Here is a 16440-nt window from a genome sequence, read left to right as displayed (position 1 = left end):
ATGCTGTGCTGCTCCTCCTCCAGGCCAGTCCTACCTCTGCCCCGTCCTTCCAACTCCCCAGTGCTGCTGTGCCTTTGGTGTCTCTAACTGCGTGCAGCTGGGATTTACATTTTCCTTTGGTCCCATCCTGACATCTTTCATTTTTCATAGGTGAGTTTAACCCACTCACACCCATAAGCACTGCTATGCTGGCCTACCTTATATTGTTTCCTACTTACCACTAAGTTCTGTCCAGTCCGCTTTGCTCCGTGATGCGGTGGCTCTCCGTACAAACCGCAGTGCCATCCGCCCGTCCACTCAGCTTCTTGTTCTGCTCTGTCCCTCCTTCCTCAAGGTAACTTCCAGGTCGCTCTGGAGGGGAGGGCATCTTCTGGCATTGCTTTAGTGCCCTTTTCAGTACTTTGTTCCCCTTCCAGTTGTATTTTTCCATCGCCTGCCCATCCCACTCCCCAGTCTTTCTCCCAGGACACGTGGGCTCCCACCACCCCTGCTGATTCGTCTCGCACCCCTCTTCCCAGCTAGCTTCTCCGTTTGAAAAGAACCTCATCGGCCAGGCTGCCCAAGTCTGCATCATCTCTATCATGGGCCAGCCAGCATCTTATTTAAGCTTCCCACACCTCAGTCTCCTGGTCTGTCAAATGGGCTGACAGGAAAGCCTACCGCATGTGCCAAGAGTGTAGAGTAATGGCTGATGAGAGCCCAAGAGACGTTGGCACTCAGTGTCATCCTTCTAAAGGATCTGAAGAAATACTTATGCGTGGGGTTGACCTTGGTCCTTTCCTATTCAATCTCTGTGTGAGGACGCACTGATGAGAACAGAAAGACGACACCAGGGATGAACACACGTTCCAGTAACTATCCAGTCTTTCTCAGCTCTGTGTGACAACTTGAGACCCTCGGAGGCCGTGAATGCTTGGCACGTGCCCTTGAGTGACAAAGGAAGAAAGGGACTGACACTTAGATTTCTAAACTAATGTAGGAAATAACGGGGAACAGACAAGCTGAAGCCTCCGATGGCGTGAGGCTAAGGCATATCACTGAGTACCAGGCACAACAATACGAAGTTTCCAAAAGTAGTACCAGAAAGCACGGGCATAAATGTCAGCTAGCTATAGTCTATACCGTGAAAATGTGCTCAGAAGACGGGGCCTCTCTACTGGAGAGCTGCTTCAGCAAAAATAAATAAATAAACAAAAGGATGCTCCAGTACACTTTTCTTTAGCTTCAGAAACTAAACTTGGCCTCCATCGGAAGACCCTTTCTCAGAAAACAAATGAAACTGGCTTACACGAGAGGCAAGATCGCAGCTTGGGAAACACAGGTGTTCTGTATTTTGCAGGAAGATGACCTTATTTTGTTACTTCATCCGTATGCTTAACAGACAGTTTTGTTTCGTTAGAGCAGCAAAACCCTCCAGTTAACGAGTGCTATATTTTTTTATTTTCCATAGAATTCTGATTTTGTAATGCTGAACAGACTGCTTGATACATACCATGAAAACAAAACTTTCAATTTATGAAAGATCAGCGAAAGTACATCAGCAAGGTGATTGGCAGGTGATTAATATATATAAATAATGACAGCGATCAATGGCAATACTTTCAAAATGTTAACTCTTTATCAGTTAAACCTAAAATAAATCATCAAGAATACTGAAGTATAACGAGACTGAAATCCAAAATTTGTTGAACAGGGATGATGTTAAATTGGAGGCAGGGCACTGTACTGGGAGCCGGTATATTTGGACTCTTATCTTGTTTTGTCCCCGCTGGAGGACCAAGGGCGAACGTTCTGGGCTATGAATCCTTCCCATTTAAAATGAGCGAGTTGGCTGGATCGTTCTCTAAGGTCTTTCTAGGTTTAACTTTCCCTGACTCTGAAGCCTTTGACACTTACTCATTTTCATGTTGTAAAATAAGTAAAATCTCTAACAATACTGACCTGGCTGTTGCGGGGAGTCCAGCTTCCCCTACACAAATACAGCCCAAGCGGTTCCTTGGTGTTTGGGTTCACCGAGAACCATGGAGGCCCAACCCTCAAATTAACAAAGAAAAGCGACAGCCTTCAGGAGGTGAACACGTTCATCCTCCATGAGACACTAACTCGGGACAGATAGCTTACAGACCCCAAAGTCATGGCTATTAAGAAAAGATATAAGGGATGGAGTGCTTGGGTGGCTCAGCTGGTTAAGCATCCAACTCTTTTTTTTTTTTAAAGATGTATTTATTTGAGAGAGAGAGAAAGAGAGAGAGAAGGGGGAGGGGCAGAGGGAGAGAATCTCGAGCAGACTCCCCACTGATCGCTGAGGCTGCCACGGGCCTGGTCTCGTGACCCTGAGACCATGACCCAAGTAGAAATCAAAAGTCAGATACCCAACCCACTGAGACACCCAGGCACCCCAAGGGTCCAACTCTTGATCTCAGCTCAGGTCTTGATATGAGTTCAAGCCCTGCATAAGGGAAGAGCTACAGGGAAACCCCACAACATCCTCTTTGGTATAAGGTAAAATAACACGATGATTCTTTAATAAAAGAAAGTAGATACATTAATATAATATCCAATTAATTTTCAACTGGATTTTGTGAACATGCACAATATATACACACCATTAGAATTTTATCAGGACAAGATACAAATTCAAGGTCTGGATCTACACAGGAGTTTCTCCAACACTGCTAACTTGAACACGAGGTGTATTGTAGTTTCTCACGTTTATGACTGCACAGGAGCCCGTTGGGATTTTTTTCTACTAATGTTGGCTTCTATAGCATTATCTGTAAAGTTCACCCTTTTTAATATAATCATAGAAATTAAAGATATCCAGTCCTGTTTTAGGGCATTTTATCTATTCCCCTACTTTCCTTATCAGACCAGACTGTCTTTTTGTTTGGAAAGATTGAATGAATTAGTTTCTATCCTCTCTCTATTTGAAAGTCAAGTAGACTTTATCTCTTTTGATCCAAGGTCTAAATTCCTGATATTTTCTTCCTGATATTTTAAAGTAATCCTCTCTCTATTGTATTTACCAATTCTGAATATTTAAATGTGTTTTGCATTACAGAAATTAAGCCAATTCAAGAAACATAATTGTGCCAAGCAAGATTACTCTAAAAATGTCATTTTCTTAATAAACACGATACTCTCATTTATATACTAAAATGCTTCCCATTGAACAGTAGTGATTATGAGCCTTGAAACATTTTTCAACATCTCTAACTCATGTCACCTTTTCAGAAAACACAAAACTCTAACCACTCTAATGTCTACCTCCCTGAGGGGACTTAGGATATGCACCCTGGGTGGGAGGGGGACGGGGTCCTCTTCTCCTGATTGAGAATCCCCGATACTAAAGAAATGGTATTGCCAGTATTTTGTTGAACTTTGTCTTTCTATAATCTGTATTGTGAAACAATAGATTTTTGCCTTCCCAGATATAAAATTATTTTTATATTATTTTTTACATCACTGAATATGTTTTTTTCAAACCCTATAGGCCCCTTCTCTCATTCCTTGTAAGGTTTTGATATACTTCTTTACAAGAACAAGGTTTCTCCCTCTTGAGCATCACTGAACCAGAACATAATTTCTCCATTACTACTCATGATCAGGCCCAATAATTAAGTTTGAGGAAACACTATTAAACTCAAATATAGAAAGAAATGACATTGAAAAATAATGCACAATAAAAATGAATATTGTAATATTGAATATGTTCTGATTATAATACTAATCCAAACTATTTTAACTTTATGCTCAAAAACTAATAGAGAAACTTGTTTGGGACTTTTTTTAAAACTAGGCTCCATGCCCAACACGGGGCTTGAACTCACAACTCTGAGATCATGAGTCACATGCTGCTCTACCAACTGAGCTAGGCAGGTACCCCGAGAGACTTGTTTTTAAAATGATCTGCTGAAATCTTCATGAAATGCATCCTTTATGCAGGTCAATTACAGTAACAAATTATATTGCTTTACTCTCTTAAAATAATAACCATACACTTATTTTCCACCCACTTCCAGAGATTCAGAACTAGAACTTTCAGATTTTTCTTTTTTTAACTAAAACTTTTTTTTAGATTTTTCTAAATACATTTTCGGTTGCTACCTACTTTAGAAACTTAGAATTGATCTATAGAATTGCCAACTGTGACAAAATCTTCTCTGACTGATTCTAAAAAATAAAAATTTAACAGGAATATAAAATAGCCATGTCTGTAAGTAATACCTCAAGTGTGTTTTTCCAAATGCTGACAGAGTGAAACGTCTGCCTGCCCTGAAGCTGGAATGATTAATATGTACACAACTCTAAAAATAGTTCTGGAAAAATACGGATGCCTTTCTTCCCAAATTTGAAAAATTATTTCCTGTGCCTCTTTGATTCAGCCCGGAACAACAGATCAAACAGCAAAGGTCTACCCCAAGCATCATGACTAAGGACCTAAACAGAATGCTTCCATGTTGTGGAGGTTTACTTCCCCAACAAGGCACAATAGCTTAGAATGTTCTACCAGCGATCGGGGGAGAGGCCCCATTCCCTCTGATGTCAGTATTCTGCGCCGATGTGCTTTGCGATGGTGTTCAGCTGGATATTTGAAGCTCCTTCATATATTGTGCCTTAAACAAAACGGAGTGAAAGGAACAATTAGCGCTCCCATGGCCACACGTCTGTACAAGAAATCGCTCTCACATGTCACCTTTGTGATTGCTATAGAACGGTCCCTAATTGGGGCGCCTGGGTGGCTCAGTTAAATGTCAGCTTTTGGCTCAGGTACTGATCCCAGGGTGCTGGGATCGAGTCCCGTGTCAGGCTCCAGGCTCCCTGCTCAGCAGGGAGCCTGCTTCTCCCTCTGCCCTTCCCCCGCTCATTCTCTCTTTCTCTCAAAAATGAAATAAATCTTTTTAAAAAAACACCCAAACTGTCCCTAGTGACACACCATGCCCCTGAATATGGTACTGTATGACAAAGTCATTCTGCCTACGAGATGATAATATTCATTTGGAAACTGGATTCTGATTCCAGAATCAGTAGGAAACACAGAAGTTGTTCCTCGGCTATCCGTGCATAAGCCTGGACCGTCCCTCAGGAACAGGCAGCTTTGAAAGCCCCTCGTTTTGGGCTCCCCACCTGGTAGTGGAGCATCAGAACATTCGGGCTTGATCAGGCAAGAAGCTTCTGGAATCAGAACTTCGCTTCAAAGATCGGCATTCAACGCATCAAATGCATTAATGTGTTTAGGAAAAGAAAAATTACAACAGCTGATTTTGTTGCACTTCTACTAAAAGACCTGTGGATTCATTTAAAAAGGCAATTTGAGGTTTTAAAAAAAATATACATCCATTTTTTTCTTGAAGGATGGATGGGGGTAAGGAAAACCAACCACAGAGAAGACGACAGCCAGTAAACACAACATGGAAGAGACGACACTGCCTTTGCCCAAGATTTCAGTAGCAGAAAATCAAACACAGACAGCAGCCCTGACAGCCACAGAGGCGAATAAAAGAAAACAAGATAAAACGTAAAAAAATCTATTTACCGACTTTCGCATCTCGGAAGTATTTTTCTATAGGGTAATCTTTGGTGTAGCCGACTCCTCCCATCCACTCGATACACTTACTGGTGGTGAGGCCCGCCACCTGCCAAAGCCAAGCGGCAGATGACCTGAAACCACAAAACCAATGCACCAGAGACACTCCTGCAGAATATTCTAGTGACGCGGGGTCACCACTACCGGCAAGTGCGAGGACTGAAGTGACCTTATAAGACAGCATGGTCTCTTCAGTCTCCTTCCCTATGGCACTAATGCAAACTGTCCCATTAATTCACAAAATTCCCATTTTCTTAGGAAAATTAGGGTATTGATCAGACACAATCACATGCTACCAACAGGCATTGTTTATTCAGCAAATATTCATCCAGGGCCTTCTTTCCATCACACACTCTGCCAGCCGCTGGTAAACCACAGTGTGGCGGGGGTGGGGGGGGGTGGCCGGTCACCGCCCTTTTTGGCTCACACGTCCAACTAACAATTACAAAAACAAGTAAACTCTATGGCGTAATAGAAGAGCTGGTTAGGAAAGCTGATGTGATTTAGGGGTGGGGAGAACGTGTGAGGAAATGACAGCTTTGTTGAGCCCCAAAGGATGAGTTAGGGGACATTTCAAGTTGAGGAACATGTGGGAGGGCTTCAAGAGGAAAATGGGTTTATCAATCTCAGGGACCTGAGGGGGGCAGTGCGCTGGGGTCAGGGCAAACTGTGAAGACCATGGAGAGGCAGGCGGGCGGGCCTCACGATGGCAGGCAGGCTGAAGACTGTAATGGACCCCAAAGACGTCTGCATGCTAATCCCCAGAAACTGTAATGTTTGTTACCTTACGTGGCCATGGGGGCCCACAGTTGTGCCAAGTTGAGGGCTTTGAGATGGGAGATGGTCCCGGATAGCCTGGGTGTGCTAAACGGCATCACAAGGGTCCTCTTAAGGGAAAGAGAGAGGCAGGAGAGCCAGAGCCAGATTTGAACATGCTACCCCGAGGGCCTTGAAGGCGGAGTCCGGGGCTATGAGTGGGAGAAGGCGAGCAGCCTCTAGAAGCAGGAAGAGGAAATAGATTCTCCCCAGAGCCTCCAAAAGGCAGCTCTGCTGACACTTTGATTCTGTCCAGTGATAACTCAGATTTCGGAACCCCAGAGCCATGAGATTAATACAATTGTATTGCCTTAGGCCACTAAATTTTTGGTTAAATTGTTAAAAGCAGCAGGAATTGAATACAAATATTATTCCATTTGCTGTGAGAAGCCACGAAAGTTAAGCTGGGGTGACATGGGCTCCTGGACATTCTGAAAAGGGAAGACTGGACTGGAGGAAGAAGCAAGAGAGCCCAATGGAACAGCCGGAAGGTGAGCGGGGTCCTCTGGTCGAGAAATGCCATGGCTTGGACAACAGGGAGCAGCAGAAAGGCAGAGAAACATGTGAGTGCGAGAAATACTCCGCAGTGGATGATGGGATTCAAGGTGCGGATGAGGGGGAGGAGGGTGTCAAGGCGGCTCAGGCCTCTAACGGGTACAATGGGGTGGGCAGGTCCAATGGAAACCGGATCTATTAGTCTGGAACTCAGAAGGGAGGCAGAGGTGGGAGGTGAAATTTGGGGGCTGAGAGGTTAAGGAACTACTCCAGGCTACGGAGTGACGAAGACAAACGGCAGAGGCTGGGATGCAGCACTCAGTGACCTGGCAAGTTCTCCAGCCAGCGTCTACCGGCTTAAAGGGAGAATGCGTGAGGCATCAACAGAAAGCATTCCCTCAAAACGTGAACAATCTCTTCTTGGGGTTTTTATTTCGCGTGATCTCCCCTGGTATTCACTTTGCCCGAACCAGAGGCACCAGGGGTGGGATGCCACATTCAGATAAGGCTCACGGAGGGACCGTTGATGCGTGTTCTACCCGAACTGCGTGACTCAGTTTCCACTGAAGAGCCCGCGAAAACACCGAGACCTCATAGAATTAAAGCACTTTTCCATGGAAGGCTTGCGATTTTGCTTTTCTGTTGTAGGTACCGCAAAGTCTATGCTATTTTACTTGAAAAACAAATGCTCAATCAATACTAAGTGGAAAGGTTCATACATACACAACGGGGGAGGGGAGGGGAAGGAGGCTGAACTACGGATTTCGGTTGTTTGTTGTTTTACCTCTGATGCATAGTATTTGGCCATCGATGCTTCTTTTATGAACGGCTTTCCAGCTTCTAGAAGCCTAGCAGCGTTGTACGTCAGCAATCTTGCAGCTTCCAGCTGGGTGGCAACGTGGGCCACTTGGTGTTGGAGCCCCTGGAAATTCGGGCCCAAGTTAGAGAATTATGATTTCTGAAAAAATAGCTTATCCTCAAAGTCTTGCCTGGATGTGGAACACTGACAGGATGAAAATATATCCCCGAAATGGAATTTGCTTTCATTTTGTAGAAATACTTAAAAATCTGCAATCTACAAGGAAACGGATCTAGAAAACGTTCAAAGTTCATGTAATTCTGTGTAACTGTCAAGATTTAAAAAAAAAATCACAGAATTAGGTTTAACAATTTGTTATATTTAATAATTAATTTAAACCCGTTTTATGATCAAAATGAAGCTTCACAGTTTTCCTTTAATTGCCCATACCCGGCATCTTTAGAAATGTCATGATTACACCTATCGGTTCACCTGACGCCGTATGCCTCCCTCGCCAACTCCACAGACACAGAAACATTGTTTCCTCTGTACAAAGGAGATCTAAAGCTTCCCACAAACTGTCTTCATATTCTGTCCCTTTCCTTGCGATCTCTGTGGCAGCTGGCTCTGAGAAAGTATCTAGCATAATTAAATGAAAACAGGACCAGAAGCCAAGACGAAACACCTATGGTTTGACACCTGATGTCCTTGGGAACTCAATCTCCAGGTGCTTCCGTTTCCCGTGGCTAAGATGCAAGGACAGCACGGGCTATGGGGGGCCCTGGCCAGGCCTGCCACACTCAGTCTTTCCAGACCTTGAACTGACCGCATACGCTCACACCGTGCCTAGAATCTGTATGCACAGGCAATCTGCGTGCTTGTGTAAGGCCAAGTCCTTATCACAGCACCTGAAGATGACGCAGCACAACAGAGCCGGAAATGTAGTAAGAAATCAGATGTGGAGCCTAGAGCTGCCTATAGGGAGGTTTCACGAACATGTGAAACAGTTACTCTGGATTTTTAGGTAAAGTGCTTGAGTAAGCTGCGGCTCCGGGCCTTCCCTAACCTGGCAAGGCTTCCACATGGACTGGAAGATGCCATGCCCCCCTACAGCCCCCGTATCTGGGGAGCTCCGAGAAGCCACATCATTAGACCAGGCGAGCTTCTTTCAATGCACACTTGGCTGAAAACTTCTCATTTGACTCACTGCAGCAAACCGTACCTTCTGCTTTCAAGAAGTGTCCAAGTGTAGTCTTCGGAGGATTATTGTGTGGTTCCCGCACAGAGGGCTCCTAACAAGTGTTCCCATTTACCGAGCACTCGTCCCACTCAGGCAACATGCTACATATTCCACACACCTCTCTGAGGCCAAGTCACCCTAGCATTACCTTTAGTTTAGAGATGCGGCAGTTGGGGCCCACGGCCTACAGCTGGTAAGAGAGAGCTGGGATTTGAGCCTTGGGTGCCTGACTGCAGACCCCATGCCCTAGAACTTGGGAAGCAGTGCGGAGACAACTGTAAAGTTCTCACTAAGAAATCCGGAGTCATGCCACAGGTGGGCCGCACGGACGACTGTTCTGCCCTTGGAGAAGGTCAAGGCGTTCACAGGTATGCGCCCTGAGACCTGTTCCTTCCTCCTCCCCACCTCTCCCATTAAGATTGCCCCGAGGGGACGCCCTCCACAGCTTTATGACACAGCTCTTCATTAGCAGAAACCTCGAGAGGAGAGGACGGCTCAGAACGGAGAGGCTAATAATTACATACCTGAAAATCAAATATCCTTTTGCCAAACTGCATCCTTTCTTTCATGTAGGGAATAGTGTAGTCAAAGCACCCTTGAGCCAGTCCCAGCATCTGTTCAAAAAAAAAAGAGCAGGATTTCTTATTTTGTTATTAAGTTTATGCTTTTAATTATTCAGGGTATACGTTCCTTTTACAGGCAAATTGAGTCATTGTGGGCAGGGTGAGAACTGGAGGCACCAAGTGGTAACTTCACCCACTGCATTTGTAGAACTTAACTTCCAGGGACTGGGAGAAGATTCGAGAAATCATTCGAGTGGTTTTCTATCAATAGGGGTCTATTTAATTCTAGCACAGGTGAGTCTCAGGCTTGGCTGTGCTCCTACCACGAGGTTACTTCGAAGGGAGCTCTTCATTTAAATTCTGCTTCTCTGGGCATAAAGCAAGCCCTGGAAATGTAGCTCTCAACTGGCCTTGAAGACTACAGAGTAGCTCCCTCTAGTCTTTCTAGAAGGCCAGTGTGGAAGGTCACTTCCTAACCTTCTATCTTCCTATCCGTGTTGCATACTATCAGGATTAATAAACGCTTCAGGGAAAGGGCACTAGAACATAAAAGAACAGGGTTTCCCAGCCCCAGCTACACATTAGGTCCATCTGTGGGAACTTGAGAAAAAAAAGCGACGTGAGGTGTCTAAGGATTGAAGGCTTGGAGTGGAGGGCGTGAGTGGCCGAGGCGTCAGCGTTTTCAGACCTGAACGGTTTCCTGCAGGGTTACACTGAGAGCACCCAGTAAAGACGGGACTTCTGCATGGGAACCAGTCAGGCCTGCTGGTGAGCTCAGCTCAACGGTCTCACTGCTAACCGACCTGCTGAACCCTTCAAGCTCAGAAATGGTTGTTCCCTTCCAACACTAGGTGGCCATGAAGTCACTGTCCTGCATGATGTCAAACTATATGGGTTATAGAAAAAGAATAAAAGAAAAAATCAACAGTGAAAGCTTTGGGGGAAATGCCCACAAACTTATCAAGATTTCATCAGTGTTCATTCACATTTTCCTTCAGCCTTTTGTTTTGAATTTCCTGGAGAACAGAATATCGAGCTAAAACTGATTAAAGGACACCATCCCCCGCAAAACCCAAACTTCGGTGAGGCACCAACCCACGGCACTTGGGGCTGAGATAAGATGAGGTCACCAAACTCAGGACTGATGTTTATGGCGTGTGGATAATATCCTAAAAATGACCCGTTGTCAGTCACATTATTGATAGTTTTCACTATCAATAATGAAAAACTAAATGGTCTTTGGCTGCAGTTTTGAGGACAGATACCTTCAGTTTGCTATTATTTGTGACTCTTTCTCTAAAAGGGATCCACAATGTTAACCAAGACCTTAACTTTTAATTAGGTTATAAGATAACGTGGAATAATCAGATGAAAGTCCAGGCTGTGTATTTTACTACCGGAACATCTGTATTATTTATATATCTGAGAACAAGGAGATCCAGTCCTACAGTTTTTAATTTTGTATCTGATGAAACTGAATCACAGGAAAACATTAAAAAGAACAAATAAGCCATTTCTCTCATTATCTAGCTTTGTGAGAAACATGGGTTAAGTTTTTTTTTTTTTTTTTAAAGATTTTATTTGTTTATTTGACAGAGAGAGATCACAAGTAGACAGAGAGGCAGGCAGAGAGAGAGAGAGGGAAGCAGGCTCCCTGCTGAGCAGAGAGCCCGATGCGGGACTCGATCCCAGGACCCTGAGATCATGACCTGAGCTGAAGGCAGCAGCTTAACCCACTGAGCCACCCAGGCGCCCCACATGGGTTAAGTTTTGATCTAAGGATGTTTTGTTAGCAAATTAGCAGCAGCAGAAAAAAAATCTAGAGGGATACTACAACATCTAACTATACCAAAGGCTTTAAAATCTAAATGCTGTTAGTTTTTGAATTTGGGATATTTGTTGATTAAAAATAAACAAATATATTCTACAAAATGACATTTAAAAAAAGATTTTATTTTTAAGTAACCTCTACATTCAATGTGGGGCTTGAACTTGTAACTCCAAGATCAAGAATCACGTGCTCCGCCGACTGAGCCAGCCAGGCGCCCCCAAAATGACATTTATAATAAAACCAGATGCTATTGTGTTAATCAAGAAAGCAACTGATCTCACTTCGTAGAACAATGTAATGTGCATTAGAAAGGGCAAATTTGGTTAAAAAAATGGAATAGTTCTCATCGTATGTATCTGTTTAATTATGGCTATTTTATTTCAAGCACCACAAACACAAGATTGCCTGATTTTCACAGGCAAAATGCTAAGCAGCAAATCTTTCATTCTTTACAGATTACAGACCCTCACTACACAGAATATCAGGTATTCTTTTTTTTTTTTTAATTTATTTGACAGAAATCACAAGTAGGCAGAGAAGCAGGCAGAGAGAGAGAGAGGAGGAAGCAGGCTCTCTGCTGAGCAGAGAGCCTGATGCGGGGCTCGATCGCAGGACCCTGGGATCATGACCTGAGATGAAGGCAGAGGCTTAACCCACTGAGCCACCCAGATGCTCCAGAATATCAGGTATTCTTAATTAAAAAAATTTTCTTCTAGAATGAACTTCAAAAACTGGAAAGGCGATTTTTTTTAAAGGCACATTTAATTTACAATATATTTGAGAAGTTATCGACCCAGGTGTTGGATAATACTTAACATTCTCAAAGCAGAAAAAGCGTCACCACTGAGCCATTGTTTGGTTCTCAGGACATTACATAATTGACCCAAGCAGGGATCTGAAAGAAATCAGTCAGAAGCCATTCCTTCCCCTCACGGAAGGGAAGGGCGCCATCTTGTGTTCACAAGCTTCCAACATGCGTCAGTTTTCCTTACCCTCCCTCCCTCCCTCCCTCCCTCCCTCCCTCTCTTCCTTCCTTTGCACTTTTTCTTTCTACCTTTTAATTGACCCACACTGTGGAAGAGTCGAGCAATTTGGCTAAAATGTGACTAACCTGTGCAGCAATTCCTATTCTGCCTTCATTAAGACTCCCTATGGCATACTTATAGCCCTGTCCAATTTGTCCCAGGATATTGGCTTCTGGAACCTGAAAGGAAAAACGTGCAGTTATTTCTACATTTAATTTTACATAATTCGTTTTGATTACACAGGTTTATATACACAAGATCCCCAATTTGTGTGACAGGACTCTAGCCCAGGACTTCGTGAACTCCAAGGGTACCCCTCGTCTCTGTCTCCTCCTCGGCTTCCCACAAAGCTCTGGAGAGGACAGGACTCACGTCAGTGCTGTTTGCTATTGCTTCTGTTAGCGCCCAGCACAGGCACGTGTTGAACAAATGAATGGATCTAGAAACAGGGACTCTCATACAATCCATCAATAACAGATGAATAATCACTTTCCCCAATTCCTACCTGTACGCTATGGTGAGATAGGACATACTGGGAATTACACAAAACACGTAAGTACTTGGCTAAATCAAGGGTATCCAACCTTTCTTCTGCTGCGACTATCATCCCTGTAAAAATCACCTGAGGAGAGCGCGCACACGCTTGAGCATATGAGGGAGGGGCGGAAGGAGAGAAGAAACAGATTAAAATGTTCATTCGTAATTTAAAAAAATGTAGACTGGGAACAATAAAACAATCCATTTAGCTTTATAGCCTCAGGAGAGGGAGTGGGCAGAACAGAGAAAGAAAGGGCAGGCAGGAAGGAAGCCAGTCTGGGGCAATTAGTGAGGCTGGACCATCCGTCTGCAAAGTCAGCCCGTGAGCGCACACACGCTCCCTCATGAACCAAAGGATCAAGTTGTAATACGAGCGATAAAAAGCCTGTCACAACCTGTTTCACCCATGTCAAGTTCTAAAGCATAACCATTCTAGCAGTCTTCTCTTTCTCGCTTTAAAAAAAAAAAATTCAATGTAATTAACATATACTGCATTATTAGTTTCAGAGATGGAGGTCAGTGATTCATCAGTTGCATGTAACACCCAGCACTCATTCCACTACATGCCGTCCTTCATGCCCACCCCCCAGTCACCCCATTCCCCTACCCCTGGCCCCTCCAGCAGCTCCGTTTGTTCCCTAGAGTTAAGAGTCTCTGATGGTTTTTTTTTTTTTTTTTAAAGACTTTATTTATTTGACAGAGAGAGAGACAGTGAGAGAGGGAACACAAGCAGGGGGACGGGGAGAGGGAGAAGCAGGCTTCCTGCTGAGCAGGGAGCCCAATGCTGCGGGGCTGGAACCCAGGACCCCGAGATCATGACCTGAGCCAAATGCAGACGCTCAACGACTGAGCTACCCAAGTGCCCCAAGAGTCTCTGATGGTTTTTCTCCCTCTCTGATTTCATCTTATTTCTCTCCCTCACTTTTAACAGATTCCACTCTAAACTGTGGGGCACTGCCTCATCGGTTCTCAGGCTCATTGAGCAACATCCCCACCTTGTGGCCTTTGGTATACCCACACCACACGTCTGTCTTTGAAGTCAGTATCAAGTTTACAAAGTATAAATGGTTCACAAGCATATAAATTAAAGAGTATAAACAGGATTAATCCTCAGCATTGGCTCTGCGGCCAGGTGCTAGGCAGAGAAGTTCCCCTCTTTGCCCAAACTCTTGTGAAAAGTACGTTTAGTCAAGAGCTCACCTAAGAACGTTGTCCTACGCGTGCTCAATAAGGTGACCCTTTTCTCATGCATCTACAGTTCCATGCATAGCTTATTTCATGCCAGTCTTTTGCTGGAAATTCTAAGATACCCACCTTGACGTTTTCAAACGTTAATGGGCACGTGGAAGAAGCTCTAATCCCCATTTTGTTTTCTGCTTTCCCTATGTGAAGGCCTTCAGTGTCGCGATCTACTAAGAAGCAGGTAATTCCTTTATACCCCTAAAAAGAAGATTCAAAATGCTGATAAAAAAAAATGCTATTGCCACACTTGAACTCGTAAGATCCCTTGTTTCCAAGAGTTGAAAGTTGACAGAAAACTAAAACTGAACTTTGGCATTAATATTAATGGGCTCAGAGCTGCAACACGTGCATTAGGAAACTTGGAAAACACTAGATTCTCAATTAAGAAGTCTATAATTTCTTTTACTTTTCCAGAAAGCATTATGGCTATTAAAATTATTAAGATACACTAAAGTATCATGTGATCATAAGCATTCCATGTTTTAAACTTCATTTGTTAAGTATGTTAAAGTTTCAAAATTTAATTCAATTAAATGTTATGTCAGAGAAAGGACAATCAAATGTACTTACCTTTTTGTCATATACCTATTTTCCAACTAAACCAAATATTCTTAAAATGAATGTAGTAAGTAGGTACTTAAATTCATCCTCAAATAGAAAATGTGAAATCCTACAAAATGAAAGTTTAGCTTCTGATACAACATATTTGGTGGCAATTAATAAACAGACTGTGTAGTTACTAATCACATCAACTGTATATATTCGGGGAGAATAGTAAATAAGAGGCTGAAAAATGTCAGTTATCTAACTTTTCAGTACTGAGGAGAACGAGGACTTTCAGACAAAGCTGTAAAAAGGAAACGTAGGCAGGAAAGAGCTACGGAGAGAAGAGGCTGGGGTGGGGGAAAATTCCTGCTTTCCAACTTACAAGGTCAGGGTTTACGTTTGCCATCACCAGGAAGATCCCTGCGTATTCTGAATTGGTGATCCACATCTTTGACCCATTGATGACGTAATAGTTTCCCTTTTTATCAGCTCTGGTCTTTAAAGCAAATAAATCACTACCGGCTCCAGCCTCTGAAAGACAGATACTTCCAACCTACATATGCAAGCAGAAAAAATTCCAAGTTAATAACTGTGTCTGTACTGTGCATAAAAAATACTTCAGTAAAATAAACAAGTGTCATTTAAAGCTTTAGCCACTTTTAAAAGCCTGTACTTATCAGAATCATAATTGTATTTCCAAAGCGTTATTTTCTAATATATACCCTACTACTTGTCTAAGATTTAAAGATATAAGTGCACAGATTCAATGTTAAATTTAATTAAATTCATTCTAATAATTGCAGTTTTCTAGACATCTCTCTGTAAATGAAACCACCAACCAAAGTATGAAGGAAATAGAACTGGGGCCAAAAAAAAAAAAAAATTTTTTTTTTGGTCTGCTGATTATTCTCTGAATTTCCAAGCAGAAATAAGAGGCAGAGTATATTTTCCTAGTAGCAGTAACTTACTGGGCATTGCTTGATTATTGAACGGTACCGTGCTGTCAACACTGCAGAGTCAACACTGCAGCTGGAGGTGTCCCAAGTTTAATAGAGATCAGATTCATTTAAACAACTCCTATGGACTCACTTGTTCTGTCACAAGCTTGGTCAAATAGGTAGCCTTTTGTTCTTCTGTTCCATATTTTCTAATCAGATTGTTAATTACTGTGTTCTGGATGTCACATACCAAGGCCACAGATGCATCGACTTTGGCTAATTCCTCTATCACTAGGATAGAGGAAAAAAAGGAAGCTCCTGTTCCTCCATATTTTGTTTCAATTTCAATACCCATCAACTGAAAGGAAAAACAAGGAAACAGATTAAGAAAGCTAATTTCTTTTTTTTTTAAAGATTTTATTTATTTGACACAGAGAAAGAGACAGAGAGAAAGAGAGAGCGAGCACTAACAGGGGGAGCAGCAGAGGGAGAGGAAGAAGCAGACTCCCCACTGAGCAGGAAGCCGGATGTAGGACTTGATCTCAGGACCCTGGGATCATGACCTGAGCCAAAGGCAGACACTTTACCCACTGAGCCACCCAGATGCTCCAAGACAGCTAATTTTCATATGGGAAAATTTATCGCAAGAACAAGTTCAAAATTAAATTTTAACTATATAAATTCCTAATTTTATTTATTTTTTTTAAAGATTTTATTTATTTATTTGACAGAGAGAGATCACAAGTAGACAGAGAGGCAGGCAGAGGGAGAGAGAGAGGGAAGCAGGCTCCCTGCTGAGCAGAGAGCCCGATGCGGGACTC

The 16440-nt window shown here is 43.1% G+C and overlaps 1 protein-coding gene across 1 annotated transcript in view; it reads right to left on the bottom strand.

Moving 5' to 3' along the window:
- Window positions 1–3869: 3869 nt before the first annotated feature.
- LOC111145042 (acyl-CoA dehydrogenase, short/branched chain) overlaps window positions 3870–16440 on the bottom strand; it is a 36814-nt gene continuing 24243 nt past the window's right edge. Inside the window, exons 4-11 of the mRNA XM_022499654.1 lie at window positions 15771–15977; window positions 15064–15234; window positions 14208–14333; window positions 12443–12535; window positions 9462–9551; window positions 7683–7820; window positions 5537–5636; window positions 3870–4616 (exon numbers count right to left, since the gene is read on the bottom strand). Of these exons, the coding sequence (XP_022355362.1) occupies window positions 4546–4616; window positions 5537–5636; window positions 7683–7820; window positions 9462–9551; window positions 12443–12535; window positions 14208–14333; window positions 15064–15234; window positions 15771–15977 (996 nt within the window). The 3' untranslated portion in view covers window positions 3870–4545. The remainder of the gene's footprint in view (window positions 4617–5536; window positions 5637–7682; window positions 7821–9461; window positions 9552–12442; window positions 12536–14207; window positions 14334–15063; window positions 15235–15770; window positions 15978–16440) is intronic.

The sequence above is a fragment of the Enhydra lutris genome, unplaced genomic scaffold (assembly GCF_002288905.1).
Source record: "Enhydra lutris kenyoni isolate GAN:26980312 unplaced genomic scaffold, ASM228890v2 scaffoldscaffold12, whole genome shotgun sequence".
Classification (NCBI taxonomy): Eukaryota; Metazoa; Chordata; class Mammalia; order Carnivora; family Mustelidae; genus Enhydra; species Enhydra lutris.
Note: the sequence above shows the minus strand (reverse complement) of the source record. Positions and strands in the feature narration are given on the sequence as shown.